General features: G+C 46.4%; 1 protein-coding gene across 1 annotated transcript; it reads left to right on the top strand.

Annotated features, from left to right (window-relative positions):
• The first annotated feature begins 29 nt into the window (after window positions 1-29).
• EIF1B (eukaryotic translation initiation factor 1B) lies at window positions 30-2,554 on the top strand. Its single transcript, XM_080673114.1, has 4 exons — window positions 30-314; window positions 1,192-1,355; window positions 1,779-1,880; window positions 2,148-2,554. The coding sequence occupies exons 1-4, from the start codon at window positions 284-286 to the stop codon at window positions 2,190-2,192; spliced, it is 342 nt and encodes a 113-aa protein (XP_080529240.1). The 5' UTR covers window positions 30-283; the 3' UTR covers window positions 2,193-2,554.
• The last annotated feature ends 15,429 nt before the right edge of the window (window positions 2,555-17,983 follow it).

The following is a 17,983-nucleotide window of genomic DNA, read 5'->3' as shown; positions in this document are numbered from 1 at the left end:
CGTGGGCGGGGCGGCGGGCTCGGCTAAATAGTCTCCATCGGCCATTTTGTCGGAGAAGCCGCAGCGCCGCCTCTTCTGTCGCGTCCTCGCCTCCGTCGCCGCCGCCTCTTCCTCCGCCTCCTCCCGGCTTCCGCCGCCGCCGCCGCCACTCCAGCTGAATCCCAGCCCTGGGGCGAAGCATTTCTTTATTTTCCGTTTTCTCGCCACTACAGCCTCTTGACACGGTGATCCGGGCGGGCCCCGCAGGAATTTTATCCCCTCACCGGCCTCACATTAGTATCGCATGTCCACTATCCAGAACCTCCAATCTTTCGGTAAGATCCGGTGGCCACCGTCCCCTCCTTGCCCCCGCGCGCCCTCGGCCGGCCCGCCGCCCCTGCCCAGGCCCTGTCCCCGCCCTCCGGGACCCCGAGTGGGGCTTTGTCTCGGCGCCCAGAAAATGGCGACTGGTCCCCCGGCGACCCCTCCCCGAGCCGACCGGCCCCCAGCCCTGCTCCCCGGCCCCCGGCGCGGCCCCTGACATCCCCGCGGCCCGCCGGCGACCCCTCGCCTGCCCCGCCGCTCGCTGAGGCGATGCCGGGCTCGGGGATGGGCATCCATGCGTGGCCGGAGCTGCTGGTGAGCAGGTGTCGGCAGCGTTGAGTGAAAGATGCGGAGACAGACCTCAGAGGTGCCACGGGGTCCCCTTTTCTCCACTGGGCTAGCCATTTGTCAAATTACGCCCCTTGATCTACACACACACACACACACACGTGTGTATATGGATACGTTTTTTTTGTTTGTTTTTGTTGTTCCCTTTTGCACGGCACCTTTCCGGTGAAATGATTGGGGGATTTGAATGTTTCTGTTGTCATCAGAATGTCATCGAGGTGACGCACATTTTTATAGCGGCTCTACAGTAAGGTCTTTACAGTTCTTCTTGTCTCCTTAGCGGGCCGTGCTCAACGGTAACGTTATCACGACGTTTTTCTGCCCGGATAGCCATGGACGTGCCTATGTGAAGGGTTCTCTTTTTGTGGGAGTACCTTGGAGGCTTTATTGACGCCCCACCCCCATCCCCACCCGCGAAAAGAGCAGAGGCACTAGAACCTTCTTTGCTGGCCGTCTATAGACTGTAGTCTACCGTATACCTGGAAATTAACTACGGAAACGGTATTTTCTGCTTTTGATGGTGGTTGTCTCCCTTTGCAGACCCCTTTGCTGATGCAACTAAGGGTGACGACTTACTCCCGGCAGGGACTGAGGATTACATTCATATAAGAATCCAGCAACGCAACGGCAGGAAGACGCTGACCACTGTTCAGGGCATTGCAGATGATTATGACAAAAAGAAACTTGTGAAAGCTTTCAAAAAGGTAAAGGTGTGAGAAGGGGGAGATGAAAATGGGAGTTCCTGGTGCGCACCTCTGCACTGGGCGATGGTGCACACCTTATCCGTGCGGCTGAAAATGAGCGGGTCCAGGAAAGCCGTGTTCCTTCTCTCACTTTTAACAATCAGATGTTGATGTCTGGTCTCCCGTCTTAAAACAAGATTTACATGGCCTTCAAGCAACACGTGAAATAATTTAGTTCTTGAATGGTCCAAGTAACATCATGGCCTTTAGCATGTGACCTGCTGGTTCATTTCAAATTACCTTGGGAGTGTTGGGGATTACAGGAGACAAACTTGTTTCATAAACGTAGTCAAGGCTACAAAGTAGTTAATTTTAGTCTTTTGGTGAAAATAAAACCTCATTGTATTTGACTCAGTTTTGTTGAACATTTACGTACTTCCCCAGAAATTTGCCTGTAATGGTACTGTGATTGAACATCCCGAATACGGAGAGGTTATTCAGCTTCAAGGTGACCAAAGAAAAAACATTTGCCAGTTTCTGTTGGAGGTGAGTGACTGGGTGCTTTGTGTACATCCTTGAGATTGCTTTGTCATTGGAATGGCTGGATCATTCCTGCTTCTACACAGGATTTTTTTTGCATGTCAAGGTATTCAAATGTGAGTGGAACTGTTTGTTGTTAACAGTTGGTGCCACCAAAAAAAAAAGTGATAAACTGTTAGCAATGCTTCTTCTTAATGGCTGCTCCATGTTTTCTTAGGGGTGGATTTATATATTCCTTAGAGTGATTCTGCTAAATTAAGTTTTATTTTGCAGGTTGGCATTGTCAAGGAGGAACAGCTTAAGGTTCATGGATTCTAAAATGAACCTAAATACATGGAGAATTTCTTGAATTTTATTCTCTAAATCCAGTTTGGCTGCCTTGTGAAATGATTCTCTGCAGTAAACGGACTTTTCATTTATTTAATCATTCAAACTTCCATTCACATCTGCATGATTACAGAAAACATGGGGTATGTAGGCTAGAAACACATAAGAAAATTGCAGTAAGATGGTAACGAAACCCCGTATTCATCTTAACATGTTTCCAATGGAAAATATTTTGTTTTGAGTGTTTATTTGTTTATTGTTCAGTTATTACTTTTCACTTGATTAAATGTTTTTTGTTGTATTAAACCATGTATGTTGCAGCTTAACAATAAAATCTATGAATTCTTCTGTGAGCAGTTAGGGTCTCAAATCGAAACAAGATGCACATATATTTTGTCTTTCATAATTGGTGTTCTCATTCTGTAAGGATTCTCTCTAATTAGCTTCGGCTTCTGTTCAAACCAAAGTTAGAAGATAACATTTGTTAGATGAACCTTGTGTTCTTCGTTTACTGAGTTAAAAATAAGAACAGAAACAAGGAGTATAAAATCAGCCAGGGGAAAGAATCTGCCAGAATAGAGTGTTAAATCTTAAAAAATAATGTGAAGTAGCCCTGGGTTGGATGGCTCAGTTGATTGGAGCATCATCCCATACACCAAAAAGTTGCGGGTTCGAGATTAGGGCACATACCTGGAGGGAGGCAACTGATTGATGTTTTTCTCTCTCCTTCTCTCTGTAAAAACATATCCTTGGGTGAGGATTAAGAAAAACAATATGTGAAGTATAATTTAAACTTAGGTATTAGCACATAGAATTCTTTTATATGTTTTTTATTGGTTATGTTACTGCACTGCCACTGTAAGTATCCCCAAGTGCCAGGTAATATAGTAGGCTTAAATAAGTGTAGTCACAGGCACTGCCCTGCAAGTGTGGGTGATAGTGATACCACCTTAGAGCTGGAAGACACTGGGGTTCGGGTTAACTTCCCTTGAGTGCCAGAAAGTGACAGCGTTGGGGTGCCAACCCAGGGCTTCCAGCCAGAAAAGCCATATTTCACTGCATCATGGTTTTGGGGTGTTTTCACCAAAGGAAGTGAAAGCCACGTGTAATAACACATAGGAGCTGGTGTGGTGCAAGAATGATTTGCAGTTCTTCATCGTGAGATTTCTGCAGCTTATCTTGAGTTTCAAACTTCTGATTGAGTAGTAATTATTTGCTCAGTTATTAAAACCACTCAGGACAAAAATGCATCCACAAGTGCATACTTCTTAGCTTTCTGCAGTGGAATGATGATGGTGTCAAGAATGTCTGTCACGTTCTGTACCAGCTGAACCCTTGCCCCTAATTTGATGATTCTGCTTTGGGCAAGGGGAGTGTTTTACAGATGCTTAAGTAGTAGGTTTTGTCACTTTCTATCCCATTTTACTTCCAATCAAAAGAGACTGGGACTATTGAGAACACCAAAGTAGAGTGCTGAATCTGGCAAGTTCCTTTCTGGTAAACATTAATATAATTTGACTAAAATGATCAAGAGATTGGGAGAATTATTGAGAAATCCTCACTTTTCTGACTGCACCATTTTGTAATGATTTCACTTATAGAGGTGCTGTAGAAATAGTTTATGAAAATGATACAGCAGGAACGCACACTAACATGAAATTAAAGTGTTGTGCGAGGAACATCGTGCAGTCTGGAGAGAGAATCAGAACTTTAACCCATACTGAATGGCCTGATAAGATGAGTGCTGAACAAAGTGGGTGGAGTGACAAGGGAAGCCTCAGGTGGGAAGGATAAGACCCTTCATCTTGGGCCCCCCTATGGAAGTTCTTGGTCATCCCTTCATATGCCAGGCCACCACATTGGATGGGATCCGAGCCTTGCGCAAAGCTGGGTTTTGTGAGGAGCACACTCCTGATCTTGCAGACAGTGAGCCCAGACACCCAATTGGACTTAACCACCTGTAGGGCAGTTCCGGTCTGTAGAGCAGGAACTGGGTGTGTACCCTTCTTTGCCTATCTTTAAGCAGCTCAGTGAGAACAGGATGTAGTTAAGAATATAGGTTTCTGCCCTGACTGGTTTGCCTCAGTAGATGGAGTGTGGGCCTGCAGACTGAAGGGTCCCTGGTTCGGTTCTGGTCGGGGGCACATGCCTGGGTTGCAGGCTCAATCCCCAATGGGTGGCATGCAGAAGGCAGCCAATCAATGATTCTCATCATTGATGTTTCTATCCCTCCCTCTCCCTTCTCTGAAATCAATAAAAATACATTTTTTGAAAACGAATACAGGTTTCTGCACTTCCATTGAGACAAGTCAAAGGATAAATTTTGAATATTCCCCTTGTGTGGGAAAGCTAACTGGGAGCCTCAGAGATACCTAAGCATGGAAGCAGGGCTGACTGTTCTTGGCTCCAGGGGCAAAAGGGCTGGCAGCATCGTGTAATGGGAGGGGAAACAACCAATACAGCAAAAATGACTACCCAAACTGGGTATCTCCCTGTGCCTGCAGGGTGGGGAGATTTTGATCAGTTTCTTTAGTGATCTGTATGTTCAGGTGCAAAACGAAAAATGCCAAGTGGAGGACAAGAAGACTTGTCCCTGAAATGATACACTTGGCAGAAGTCTTGGCAAAGCCATTAGGTAATTGGTGTTTGATTGAGGCACAACCTAGTATAAAGTGCTACTAGCAGATGTCCTGTGCTCCTTAATCCTGCCCTCCTCTCTCTCCCCCTACCCACCTCCCCACCCGCCCAGGAAAGCCTGGGGCAGCAGCCTGCTCTACTCAGGAGATCAAGTAGTAGCTGTTCTCTGAACCATCCTAGAAATGGGCTGGATGTGATCATGTGGAAGGAATAGTTCTAGTCCAGTGGTCGGCAAACTCATTAGTCAACAGAGTTAGCCACAGTACAACGATTGAAATTTCTTTTGAGAGCCAAATTTTTTAAACAAACTTCTTCTAACGCCACTTCAAAATAGACTCGCCCAGGCCGTGGTATTTTGTGGAAGAGCCACACTCAAGGGGCCAAAGAGCCGCATGTGGCTCACGAGCCGCAGTTTGCCGACCACTGTTCTAGTCGCAATCAGGAGGGGAGTTAACCAAAATGACTTGAGAGAAGCAGAATGATAACACCTCTCTGTGCCACCTGTCACCAGTTGGGCTCCAGATAAGGAAATGGGTAGTTACACCTCAGGAAAAACCAACCTCATTAGGTCGTCCACACAGACCTGTTTCATTGGTCTTGGGAGGATTTCCTGTGCCAAGCCAGGCTTCCGTGTGGGAAGAAATGAGGGAGGCACGGCTCTGCTGTGGCTAAAACCAAGGAAATCCTCACTTCCAGTGGACTGCACCCAGCTGCCCTCACCTGCCGTGCAGGCCATAGCCAGGCACATTGTGATTGGGACCAAGTGAATCAATTAAAGGGGAGCAAAACCATGTGGGGCCCTCAGCATTGACAGCTCCTTTCACAGCTATGCCAACATTTAACGCCCTTTTTATCTGGATAATGGAAGCTTGGAAAAAGAAGTCATATATTGGAGGAATGGTTGTATTTCTTTTTTCCTGGAACACCACTCAGGGTGGAGTTAGTGCCAGTAGAGGAGGGGATGCCAAACTGGGCATTACTGTGCTGGGTGACATGGCCCGTGGGGGTTCTCTGACCTATATGGAGAAGTTAAATGGCAACTGAACCTCTGCATTGGCCGTGTGGTGCCAGTGTGGGTCTGGTGTCTCACCTGTTAGCTCTTCAGTCTGGTTTTGAACAGAGCAGGAGGAACAGTGGATCTGCTGTGTCTGTAGCTGTTTTCCCAAAGAACTAAGGGCTTTGTTCTTCTATTGTAAATCAGAAGACGCCTTAATAAGTAAGCCAAGTTAATTTGGAGTCTTTTATTATTATGCTAGTACTAGCCGGCTCAGTGTAGAGCAGGGGTGGGCAAACTTTTTGATTCGATGGCCACAATGGGTTCTTAAACTGGACCAGAGGGCCGGAACAAAAGCATGGATGGAGTGTTTGTGTGAACTAATATAAATTCAAAGTAAAGGAGTGGAGGGGAGAGCAAGAGAACCCTCCGCTCTTTCAGCTCCGCGGGCCGGATAGAACGGCCCGCGGGCCGTAGTTTGGCCACGGCTGGTGTAGAGAGTCTCTGTCAAATTCTGGTCCCCAAATAGAGGAAGTCTTTCCAATTTACACTTTTTTCAGTTCTTTGTCTTCCAAATTTGGAATGAGACTTCCAGATCTGAGAAAGAAGTCCTCTGTGTTGGGAAGGGGCTGTGAGACCACATCTCAAGGCCTGGCCTGGCGCCAGCACTGACAACTCTGGGACATAGTTTATGGCCTCTCTGGGAGGGGAGTAGTCTTATTTTTCCCTATTATTTAAGCAAGCAAATGTTTACAGAAGCCAGAATAGCAGGGTTAAAATTTTAAATAGCAGTTTTTACCCAAGATGGAGGTTACTATGCTTCATTATCTGAATCTCAGCAGTGCCTTCATCTCAAACTTCATGCACAACCTACAGACTTTCTCATGCAAAAAGCAATTACTTAGAGATAGGCCCCATTCATTCAAGGCACAAAGTTCAAAAGCCAAAATCCCCTACAGGGAATCTAAGTGACCTGGGCCCCCAAACTGCGGCAGCTGCAGCCCCCTTTGGAGGGTTTTAAAGGGCCTCTGGGCCTACCAAAGGCTGGCTGTAAACCTGGGGTTTGTCTCCATGGGTCCCTCACCCACTCTTATCAGGACCCCCAAGACCCTGCTCCTCAGTCCATTGAGCAAGGAACAGCATGCAGTTTGGAGAGCAGAGAGAATCAGACAGTACTCTAACCCATGTCAGCCAGGACAAGTTCTGTGGGGGAGACATCCACAAGTCCACTCTGAGTGCTTTATTGCCATGGACTTGTTAGATTAGGCAGTGGGAACTACTCGCAACTTACTTGATACACCTAGATTGTTGAAATGAAACAGCTTCGGATACCCAAGAAATGATATATTAAGAAGTTGAAAGGGGGCAAGGGGTGGTTAGGCAAGTATGTAGTCCTTTCACCCCCTCTTGTGGCCATTTGAAAAACTAGCTAGCTCCTAGCAGTTTGGGTGAATTATGGGAGGTTTAAATTGTTACAGGCAATTAAAGCACCTGCTGACAGGTTTAATTTTGTCATCTCTCACATGTTATGCAGAAATTGATCTAGCCAACCCTTTATTCTTGAAATCCATAAAAATCTATCTCAATTTGCTTTTATCTGGGAGAGACCAAAAAACAGTCTTACCCTGGGGATATATAACACCACTTCCTCTGCTATCTACCACAATGTTGTTAGGAGGAATTTAATTGAAATGTAAATACAGGCACCTGTTTATGGCCTCCAGAGACTAGGTGATTAAGTTAGAAAACAATCAGGGCTCCTCCTAAATTGTCACAGGCTGAGGAACACAATCTGGAGTTACTAAGTATATGGTGTGGTGGTCTCAATCTAAACCTCCGTCTTAGACCAGCAAATGGTTAGGTTAGCGAGCCTTTTTGCCTGCTGGGGACACACCCACTGAGTGGGTCACTTGAAGACTAGCAACTTCTCTTTGGGAAAAGTAGTAACTAAACTCCTTTAAAGACCCTATGTCCACAGTCCAGGCACACCTCAGAGAGACTGTTTCCAGACTAGCACAGTAAAGCGAGTCATGAACTTTTTTTTATATATACATATCTTTACTAGAGGCCCGGTGCACGGATTCGTGCACTGGTGGGATCCCTTGGCCTGGCCTGCGCCCTCTCGCAACCCGGAACCCCTCGGGGGATGTCGGACTGCCGGTTTCAGCCCGATCCCTGCAGGCCAGGCCGAAGGACCCACCCATGAACGAATCCATGCACTGGACCTCTAGTATGCATATAAGATCTTTGGTTAATCTCTTCCTGCCCCCACTTCCCCCCTTACCTCTGAGATTCATCAGTCTGTTCCATGTTTCCATGACTGTGCGTTAAGCACGTGCCCCCTGGTGGTCAGTGCGCGTCATAGCTACCGGTTGAACAGTCAAACGGTTGCTTAGGCTTTTATATATATAGATAGATTTCAGAGAGGAAGGGAGAGGGAGAAAGAGAGAGAAACATCAATAATGAGAGAGAATCACTGATCAGCTGCCTCCTGCACAACCCCCATGAGGGATCGAGCCCACAGCCCAAGCATGTGCTCTTGACTGAAATCGAACCTGGGACTCTTCAGTCTGCAGGCCAACACTATCCACTGAGCCAAACCTGCTAGAGCGAGTCATGATCTTTTTGCTGGTGGAGAGTCTTGCCTTCAATTTGTAAAAAACACAATGTCTGTGAAGCACAGTAAAATGAGGCGTGCCTGTACATGAAGCCATTCTGTTAGTTCTAAGGAACCCAGAATGGGGCTCAGAAGGCTGGTCATTACAACACAGTCACCTGGAGAGCCTCCGGCAGATCTCACCTTTATAAGCAGGGGAGGCCTCCTGAGACCCCATGGTAACCCAGAAATTGTCCTTGAGGGATTTGATTCCACCTGAGTCCATATCAGCATCCCGAGACGGTCACATTTGGACCCTGTGCATCCCTGAAGTGGGAAATGGCTAAGATCAATTGGGAGGTGTTTCTTCAGAAAATTTGCTCTTTAACAACAGATTCTTTGACCCTGTCCACATTTCTCCCCATCACCGCCCCTCATTTCTCATTCCCTTGCAATGAAGTGAAAATGGCTAACCTCTTTTGAACACTTGGAGCGCTGAGTGCTCTGTGTGTGTCAGCTTGTGTGATTCTCAGACTTTGTGACCCAGCGCCGATTCCCTGGTTTTCCATTGTGATTACCCCACCCCATCCATGCCTAACAAATGAGCCTATACTTTGTTTTCTTCATAAAACTTACTTTATACAAAATTATCTTGTTTTTGCTGGTTGACTTTCCATCTCCCCACCCCCACTAACATGTGCGTACACAGAGACGCCTGTAGGAGGTGCTGTCAGTACCTCACTCGTGTCCCCTTGGCGCCCACCATTCCCGTGCTGTACACCAGGTGCTCAACCGCAGGCATCTGTGACCTTCGATTGAGGGTTTCTCTGGCCCCAGGAGTACCTGGGCCTACAGAGGGTAGGATGGAAGACCGGGGGTTAACACCTGCCCCCACCCCTGCTTGAGCAGCCCTCCACCAAGGAGTTCCTATAGAAGTATCCCAGCTCCCTCAGACTCCGGTGGGGAGAACATGGAAGCATCTTCTATCCTGCCTCCCAGAATTCTTCAGCAAGACTGGGCCTCAGCTATCCACCATGGTGACCTTCCATAAAACACCCTTTCCTATCTCGTTTCTCCATACTTCTACCAGTGCTTTCGGAGATCACCTCCCAAATTGGTAGAAGTAAGGAACCCTCTAAGACACCTCTATGTCTCACCCCTAGTGCTTAGAACAGGGTCTGGAACACAGTAGGTGCTCAATAAATATTCGTTGAACCAATGACTAAATCTCCTGTCCTCTGACTTCCACGCACCCTTTGGGAAATTCCACTCTAATTATCCTATAGCATAGCTGTGGATCAGTCTCAGCTTAGAAGGCATTTAGATCCTTTGTGTCCCTGAAGTTGGAAATGGCTAAGATTATTGTCGTAGGATTCTTCAAACACAATTATTTCTGGCAAGCCTTCTCCTTACTCCCACCTTCCATGTGAACTCCCCGGGAGTGGGGGAAGAGGAAAGGAGTGCAGTTCCAGGAGGAAGAAAGTTGGCAGAATGCCAGGCAGAGGCATATTCTACCAGGGACTTGGAAAGACCAGGGTTCCAGGACTCCTACCCAGACCCCAGATTCCTACTCTACGGAAACTCCTCCCCCAGCCACCACGCCTCTCAGGCTGCTCCTGGCCCGTCAGACCCACATTCACCCAGGCCCTTGTCACATTGTCTTCCTTAAGTTTTACTGAGATATAATTCACATACCATAAAATCCAACCATTTAAAGTACAGAGTCCTCTGTGTTACAGTATAATCACAAACTTGTGCGACCATCACCACAAGTTCAGAACATCTCATTGCCCACAAAAGGAACCTCATACCCATTAGCAGCCAGTCATTCCCCAGGCGTATGTTCTCCTCTGGGCGTGTATCATGTTGGGCCTTCCATTTAAGTCTTTGGTCCATTTTTAACTAAGTTCTGTGTATCGGTGTGAATTAGGGATATAAATTCATTCTTTTTCATGTGGATATCCAGTTGTCCCCGCATCATTTGTTGAAAAGGTTAGTCTCCCCCATTAAACGGTCTTGGCAGCCTTGTTGAAAGTCAATTGGCCACAAATGAGAGTGTATTTCTAGACTCCCAACTCTTCCATCGATCTGTGTATTCTTATGCCAAACCCACACTGTCTGAATTACTGTAGCTTTGTAGTGAGCTCTGAAGTCAGTGTGAGTCCTTCCACTTTTCTTTTTTTACAAGATAGTTTTTCTCATGTCACAACATGCTATTCTTCTTTGGATGTTATCCTCAACTGTTCAAAAATAGAAAATCCATTCTTTCTTAACTAACTGGCCATAGAAAAACAAGCGACAGGACAGATTTGGCCCAAGATCCATAGTTCGCAGATGCTCATTTAATGCGACACGGGAATCCTGGTGCTTAAAAAAGTCACACATTGAACCGAGAAACTGGTTAGCAGCTCATTTCCACTAAAATGGTATTTGCAGAACCACAGTTGGCGCGGGTTTTCACCTGAAGCCCCTGAAAGTAAACCGTGGTAGCCCAGCAACAGTAGATGAAAGCCTGGGTAAAGAGGCATTTCCAAGACAGGCAGGGAGGGGGACCTGAGGGACAGGCCACTTGGCCTCCAAGGCCTTCGGGGCCTGCCCACAGGTAGTCAGGGCCGTGCTAGGGCCTACATCCAAGGCCAACGCTGCATCCATGGGTTCATCCAGAGTCACAAAGCACATCCCACTCAGTTGGAGAGGGAGTGACAAAACCAGCGATCAGAGTTGCCTTTCTGGCACAGACTGTGCTGTGTCACTGGGACTTTTTGTCAAAGGGCCTGGATTCTGCTGTCAGCTTGCTCTGTGACCGGGAGAAGCTCCAAACCCCAACTGCTTGGCAAAATCCATGCACAACCTCATTCTGACTGTGTGGTGGGAGGCATGGTAGCTGAGGTCCCAAGCCTCAGTTTCCTTATCCATAAAATGGAGATGATGGTAACCTCAGAGACTCATTGTGGGGATTACTTGCACAGTACTTGGCATGTAATAAGCATTTAATACGTTGTTATTACCTATCAAAGGAGAAAATATCGGTCATGGTAACTTTGTGGAAGTCAGTACATGTTGTGAACATATAAGAGTAAGAGCTAAAGTGGAATTTTAATCGTCTCTGTACAAGCCAGGCCTGCAGAATCCTGGGGACTAAATAAACATGCTAGGTTGGTGGCAGAACACAGCAGCCTTCAGAGAACAAAAGAGTGAGCTTTGACCTTGAGCTGCTTAATCTCTGGAACGTTGTAGTTATGGCTCCTCTTTAATTCTTATTCTCCTCTTTTCTCTTCCACTTTTTCCCTTGATCAGTGTTGCCACAGGCTTATCAGTTTTTCATTTAAAAAAAAAACTTCTTTGGCCCTAACTGGTTTGGCTCAGTGGATAGAGCGTCGGCCTGCAGACTGAAAGGTCCCAGGTTCGATTCCAGTCAAGGGCATATACCTTGGTTGTGGGCACATCCCCAGTAGGAGATGTGCAGGAGGCAGCTGATTGATGTTTCTCTCTCATCGATGTTTCTAACTCTCTATCCCTCTCCCTTCCTCTCTGTAAAAAATCAATAAAATATATTTAAAAAATAAATAAATAAAAATAAAAAACTTCTTTGGCTTTCTTGACCCTCCCAATTATATGTTTATTTTTCTGTCTTATTAATTCCTGTCCTTAACTCCAACACTGTCTTCCTTCCACTTCCTTTGTTCTATCCTTTAGCTTCTAAGGTTAGACACTTAGCTCACTAACTTTTAACTTTTCCTCGTTTCAATTGTAAGCATTTAAGGGTATAAATTTCCCCTGTGCAGCTCACACTCGGGCTTCGATAGCATTTTCATTGTCATTCGCTGAAGAACACGTTTTAGTTTCCGTCACATTTGGCGTTCTCCGCTCCTTGGGGACCTCTGTGGTCTACCCCCTCTGCTCAAAGCTGCAGGAAATACACACCTGCTCTCAGCATCCTCCTAAATTCAGTTCATTTTCACGGCTGTGTCAAGCTGTCTTCGAATGTTGAATCTGGAGATAGCATTATCTTGCTTGTTTCTCTTTGTTTCTGTGTGGCAGGGATATCTTCACTCTGCTGTAACCACAAATCCCCAGGTGTATTTTGTTATTTTACTAAATTGAAAAGATTAGTAGATGCAGTTCCCACATGTGACCAGTAGGTGATGCTATTGACCTGTTTACCGCTGGCCCTTAACGTTTCCACGTGTAATCTAATTGCTATTTGCTTGCTCTGCGTTATAGAGAAAAGACCCAAGCCTCCAGGGGGTGCTGGTGATGCGATGCGGGTCTGTCAGACATGCTTTGGGTTGCAAGGGTTCATAGTGGGGGACATAATAACAGGAGTCCGTGTGGTGGCTTCACAGAAGCCCCGGGATGGGATTCGGGAGCAGAAGTCCTCCATTCAAATCCAGGCTCCACCGCTTCCCAGCTGTGTGACCAAGTCAAGCCAGCTAACTCTCAGAGCCTCGGTTTCCTCAGCAGTAACTTGGGATATTTCGCTTAGTGACGCAGTGTCCACTGTCAGGGTGAAATGAAGTGATGGGAGTATGACTTTGAACTCAATACTTTGCCATGAAGGAGCTGTTGAGTTTTTAAGAAATGTGAGACCAGCTGGCAATGTGAACACTGGTATAACAGCGCCCTGAACCACTTCTAGTTTGTCATGGAGACGACATATGGAACCACTTTCCAAACCCACCTGATTCGTAGAATCACCTGGGACACAGTGAAAATTCACCAACTCATGAGACCCATCATATCCCCGAATCTAGAATCTCTGGAGGGGTGGGGCTTCTGTTTTTAATAAGCGCTCAGCGGGATTCTTGAGACCAGGCCAGTTTGAAACACTGGCGTACAGAATATAAAAATATGGAAGAAGTTGCCTCCATTCTGGAAATGAGGGAAATAGGCCCTCCATCTGCTTGAAATAGCAGCATTTTCCCGTTAGCTTTCATAAAGATGGGGTCAAAGGCAGTCTGGAGAGACAGCCCAACCCTCTAGTGAGGAGGGAGGAGGAAGAAAGTGGGGGGTGCTAGTCACCAGACAGCCCCACACGCCTCTTACCTCGGAGGGCCGGGGCCGGGCTGGGCCAGGCCTCCAGGCTTCCATACAAGGGGCCTGTGCGCTACAGAAGGCAGGGCCCTAGGCCTTCCTGCTTGGCCCTGCACACCTGTCCTTGCCCGGGGCTGCTGCTTCCGGGGGAGTGAGGGAGGTAAGGGAGGAGTCAGTAGAATCACTGAGATATCATGATATTGTGCCAGACACTTTGTCACTATCATATCAAAATTTACTATCAGACTTCCCTGGAATTCCATTTCAGGACAGCATTACCTCACTTGAGCCTCCAGGTGAGGTGGGGCAGGAGACCTAACCCCCATTTCACAGGTGAGGACACTGTGGCTGGAGGCGCCCTGCCCTTGCCCAGCCAGTGTGTGATGCGGCCACGGCCTGAACCTAGCAGGTGCTTTTCTGATCTTCCAGTGACTTCTCTGAGTAATTAAGTCAGCTTGGCAGTGGATGGAAAAGGCAGCTTATCAGCCCCAGTCAAAAGCATTGAATAGTTTTCTCTGTGCCCTAATTATTTTTCTACGAAATGAGGTAGGTGGATAGCAGCTTTTCTTCAATTGGTTAGTCAATTACTTAAATGATATGACCAGAGAGCAAAGTAATAGAAATAATAATAAAGGGAGATGAAACAAAACTCTCTTTAAGCTTTTCCTAGGACCTTGGTGATTCTCCTAGGAAAAAAACATAATCATAGAATTAAGGCAATGCCCAGGGTGTTGAGGGAGTTTAAGGGGTTGAGGTTGAATGATGTGAATTCTGCCTGGCAGCCGGAGGAGAGTGCCATGTCTACCAGAAAATCTTTGCTTCCTAACCATGGAAGCACTGCCTGATAAAGCCAGGACAGTGACAGCCACTGCTCATTTGTAATGAACGCTTGTAATGGGAGTTGAAACCTCCAAATCTAATTTGTCAGTAATGGACAAAACATTATATCCATAGAGACATCCATTGCAGATAAACAATGAGCAGTATCTTATGCCTTCTTCCATTTACAATGACTGTTCCTTAGGAATGGCAGCCTCATTGAGTGCAGAACCGTTACCGGCATTAAGGAGATGGCGAACCATCACCTACTTGCCTAGAAAGAAAACAGGAAGCCTCAAGGGCCCAGGGTCACCTGCAGTCAGGCCTGGGGTCGGAGGCCTGCCCCCAGTGATATGAGGAATGGCACAGCTGGGCTTCGTGCTGAGGAACTGGAATGAACACACACCGTGCTCCCTTCCACACATGCAGAGCTCACTGGCTACGTTAGCAGGACTGCACTGTCCCATTGTACTCGTTAGTGTAACTGCCATGCCGGGAGCCTCCTGCCCGGGACTGACTCCCTAAAATGACTTCCTGGTTTCTCCCCGCACGGTTTCTGCTGTCCATCCCTCACCTCTCTTGAGGCTCTGACTGCCATGGTCCCCCCAGCATGCCTACTCCCACAAACCACGTGGTTGGCCTGGAGAGTCAGGGAGGCTCCTGGCCCTTGGGGACAGTTCCTTTCTCCTTGTCAGAGCTGCCCAGTGAGTGGTTCAGTCTGTGAAAAGTCAAGGAGCACATTTCCAGAAACTTCCTATGAAAAGGGTTGCAGAGCTCTGGCCGGTGTGGCTCAGTGGATAGAGCATCCATCTGTGGACTGAAGGGTCCTGGGTTCGATTCCCGGTCAAGGGCACATGCCTGGGTTGCGGGCTCGATCCCCAGTAGGGGGCGTGCAGGAGGCAGCCGATCCATGATTCTCTCTCATCATGGATTTCTCTCTCTCTCTCTCTCTCTCTTTCTCTCCCTTCCTCTCTGAAATCAATAAAAATATATTTTTTAAAAAAAGAAAAGCGTTGCAGAATGTCATCGTCAACAGCTCTTTTAATTCATTGCATGGACCCAACCAGGTTGGAAACTGGTTTTCACCTCAGTTCTGTAAATACCAGCGAGAGCCTAGGCCAGATGCTTCATGTCCCTGGGACCAGCTGCAAAGATAACTTCTAAGGGCGTCTCCAGCTCCAGAACTGGTCATTCCACCAAGTCCTTTGGTTAGCTGGCAACACAAAGCATAGAGAGCATCTGGCCAATGCACTCCTGGCAGCCTCACCCCTGCTTTCTATAGTTTCTGAACGTAGCCTGGCATTGAATATGACAGTCAGTCAAAAATGTCTGATGTTTGAATGAATGAATGAATGAATGCACGAATACATCAGAGATTTTAACAGACTACCAGAAGCCTCTTTGGTCCTGGATGCGGCAAATGACAAGCCGGTCACGGAGTTGTAAGGACTAGCTTCTCTCACCTCTTCTACAATTGAACAGGACAGCCTTTGAGATCTTGCTCCTGTTCTCTGCCCTTCCTCCACCTCAGTCCCCACCACCTGCTGGATATCATGCCTGGGAGAGCCCTGGGGAAAAGTTAACAAGCCCTAGATGAAACACACTGTGCTTAATAACAAGTTATGCTGCTCCCAAATTGCATCTTGTCTTTACCAATATCTGTAATTGACTTTTCGGTAAACCAGCAGCCAAACTTATCATTAGCTCTGGGAGAGAGATCTATTGTCAAGTTTAAGGACAGAACATTCAGCTTGAAGTCAGCATTCCTCCAATTCTCAAAGTGGCAGCAAATATAAGAAAGTTAAAATCAGCCCTAACTGGTTTGGCTCAGTGGATAGAGCGTCTGTCTGCCTGCAGACTGAGGGGTCCCAGGTTCAATTCCGGTCAAGGGCATGTACCTTGGTTGCAGGCACAACCCCAGTAGGGAGTGTGCAGGAGGCAACTGATCGATGTTTCTCTCTCATCGATGTTTCTAACTATCCCTCTCCCCTCCTCTCTGTAAAAAACCAATAAAATATATTTTTTAAAAAAAGAAAGTTAAAATCTAAGGCCCATGGCAGTGACAAGGGATCAAAAGTGGTAGTTATGCTGAAACCGGTTTGGCTCAGTGGATGGAGCGTCGGCCTGTGGACTGAAAGGTCCCAGGTTCGATTCCAGTCAAGGGCATGTACCTTGGTTGCGGGCACGTCCCCAGTGGGGGGTGTGCAGGAGGCAGCTGATCGATGTTTCTCTCTCATCGATGTTTCTGGCTCTCTATCCCTCTCCCTTCCTCTCTGTAAAGAATCAATAAAATATATTTAAAAAAAAAAAGTGGTAGTTAATTGTAAATGTGTTGGTTTTTCATTTAACAGCATGATTATTTTCCCCCAGAAAAACTGTTATTAAAGCACTATGATGATGTCAAGGAATTATTAAATCAACTAGTGTCCCAGTGCACGGATTCGTGCACATTGAAAGGAAATTAATTAGAAGAAATATTTTAATATCGCTATTTGCGTCATGCTAATGAAAAGAAAATAGGATTCTACTGAGTCTCCTATCTACTTACTCCAGGACTTCTGTGAGGATCAAATGAGATGAGGCATGGGAAAAGCTTAATAAACATTTGGTTAAACTGTAAAATGTCTGCACCTGGCTATAAAGCAAGTTGGGTTCCTGGGTTGAAGAAACTCCAAGGAGGCTAGTCGCTAGGGAGAGGAAGCTGGATGTTGCTATGTGACATCATTACCTGGCGCCCACAGCCAGTTTCCGGGCTGGGCTGGGCTGTGGGCTGCATTTTGCGCTGTGAGGTCTTGGCAGCATTGGCTGTGATTTGGTGGGGTGTCTCTCCGGGGTGGTGGCGGGGCCTGTACCCCACTTGGGGGAGTGTTGGTTTGTCGGTGCCAGGTCCACGGTGCCGTTTATTTTTAAATGGCCATTGCATGTCATGGCAGCTCCTGCAATGAGCGTCTGCCCCCTGGTGGTCAGTGTGCATCATAGCTACCAGCTGGATGGTCGGACAGACACTTCGGCTTTTATATATATAGATTCTGTTGCATTGAGATTAATTTACTTTATTGGACCATGAGAAGGAATACCTCTGCAGACTTTCTTTTTGCCTTACCTTCTTTTACACTAATATTCATCTTAATAAAAACAATATAAGCAAATGGTCTTTGGAACACTATGCAGGAAAAAAATGTTGGTTGCCTTGGCAGAGGAGAAGTAGATAGAAAAGAGCAGAAAAGAAGGCAGACTTTTTACTGTATTATTTGAATTTTGAAGCATATGAAAATACTTTCTGTTATAAAAAAATGAATAAGAAGATAACACAGGCACATAATTTAAAAGTTAATAGTATTAAGAGACAGTCCCTGCCCTTCTCCCCACCTTGTCCTTCAGAAGCATCACTTTCAACTCTTTCGGCTGCTTTTTCTTTTACTTATTCTCACATTTTTTAAGTTGAATGTTCTTATTGCTACTTCTAGATTTATCTGTTTTAGAGAGTGTCTGTTAATTTCTAATTATGGTATTTGAGATTGTAGTTCTCTTACATCCCATGACCATCTGCTTCCCCTTCTTCAACCTCACAATATGGGTTATATCATAGTTGTTTTTTTTTTTTTTGGCTTAAAAAATAGCCAATATAAGTATTGTTCACCGGTGAGCCAAGTAGTTCTATGATTTGCTTCTTCCTTTTACAGCTTTCTATTTCCCCCCAGT

This window comes from Plecotus auritus, assembly GCF_963455305.1.
Source record: "Plecotus auritus genome assembly, chromosome: 6".
Classification (NCBI taxonomy): domain Eukaryota; kingdom Metazoa; phylum Chordata; class Mammalia; order Chiroptera; family Vespertilionidae; genus Plecotus; species Plecotus auritus.
Note: the sequence above shows the minus strand (reverse complement) of the source record. Positions and strands in the feature narration are given on the sequence as shown.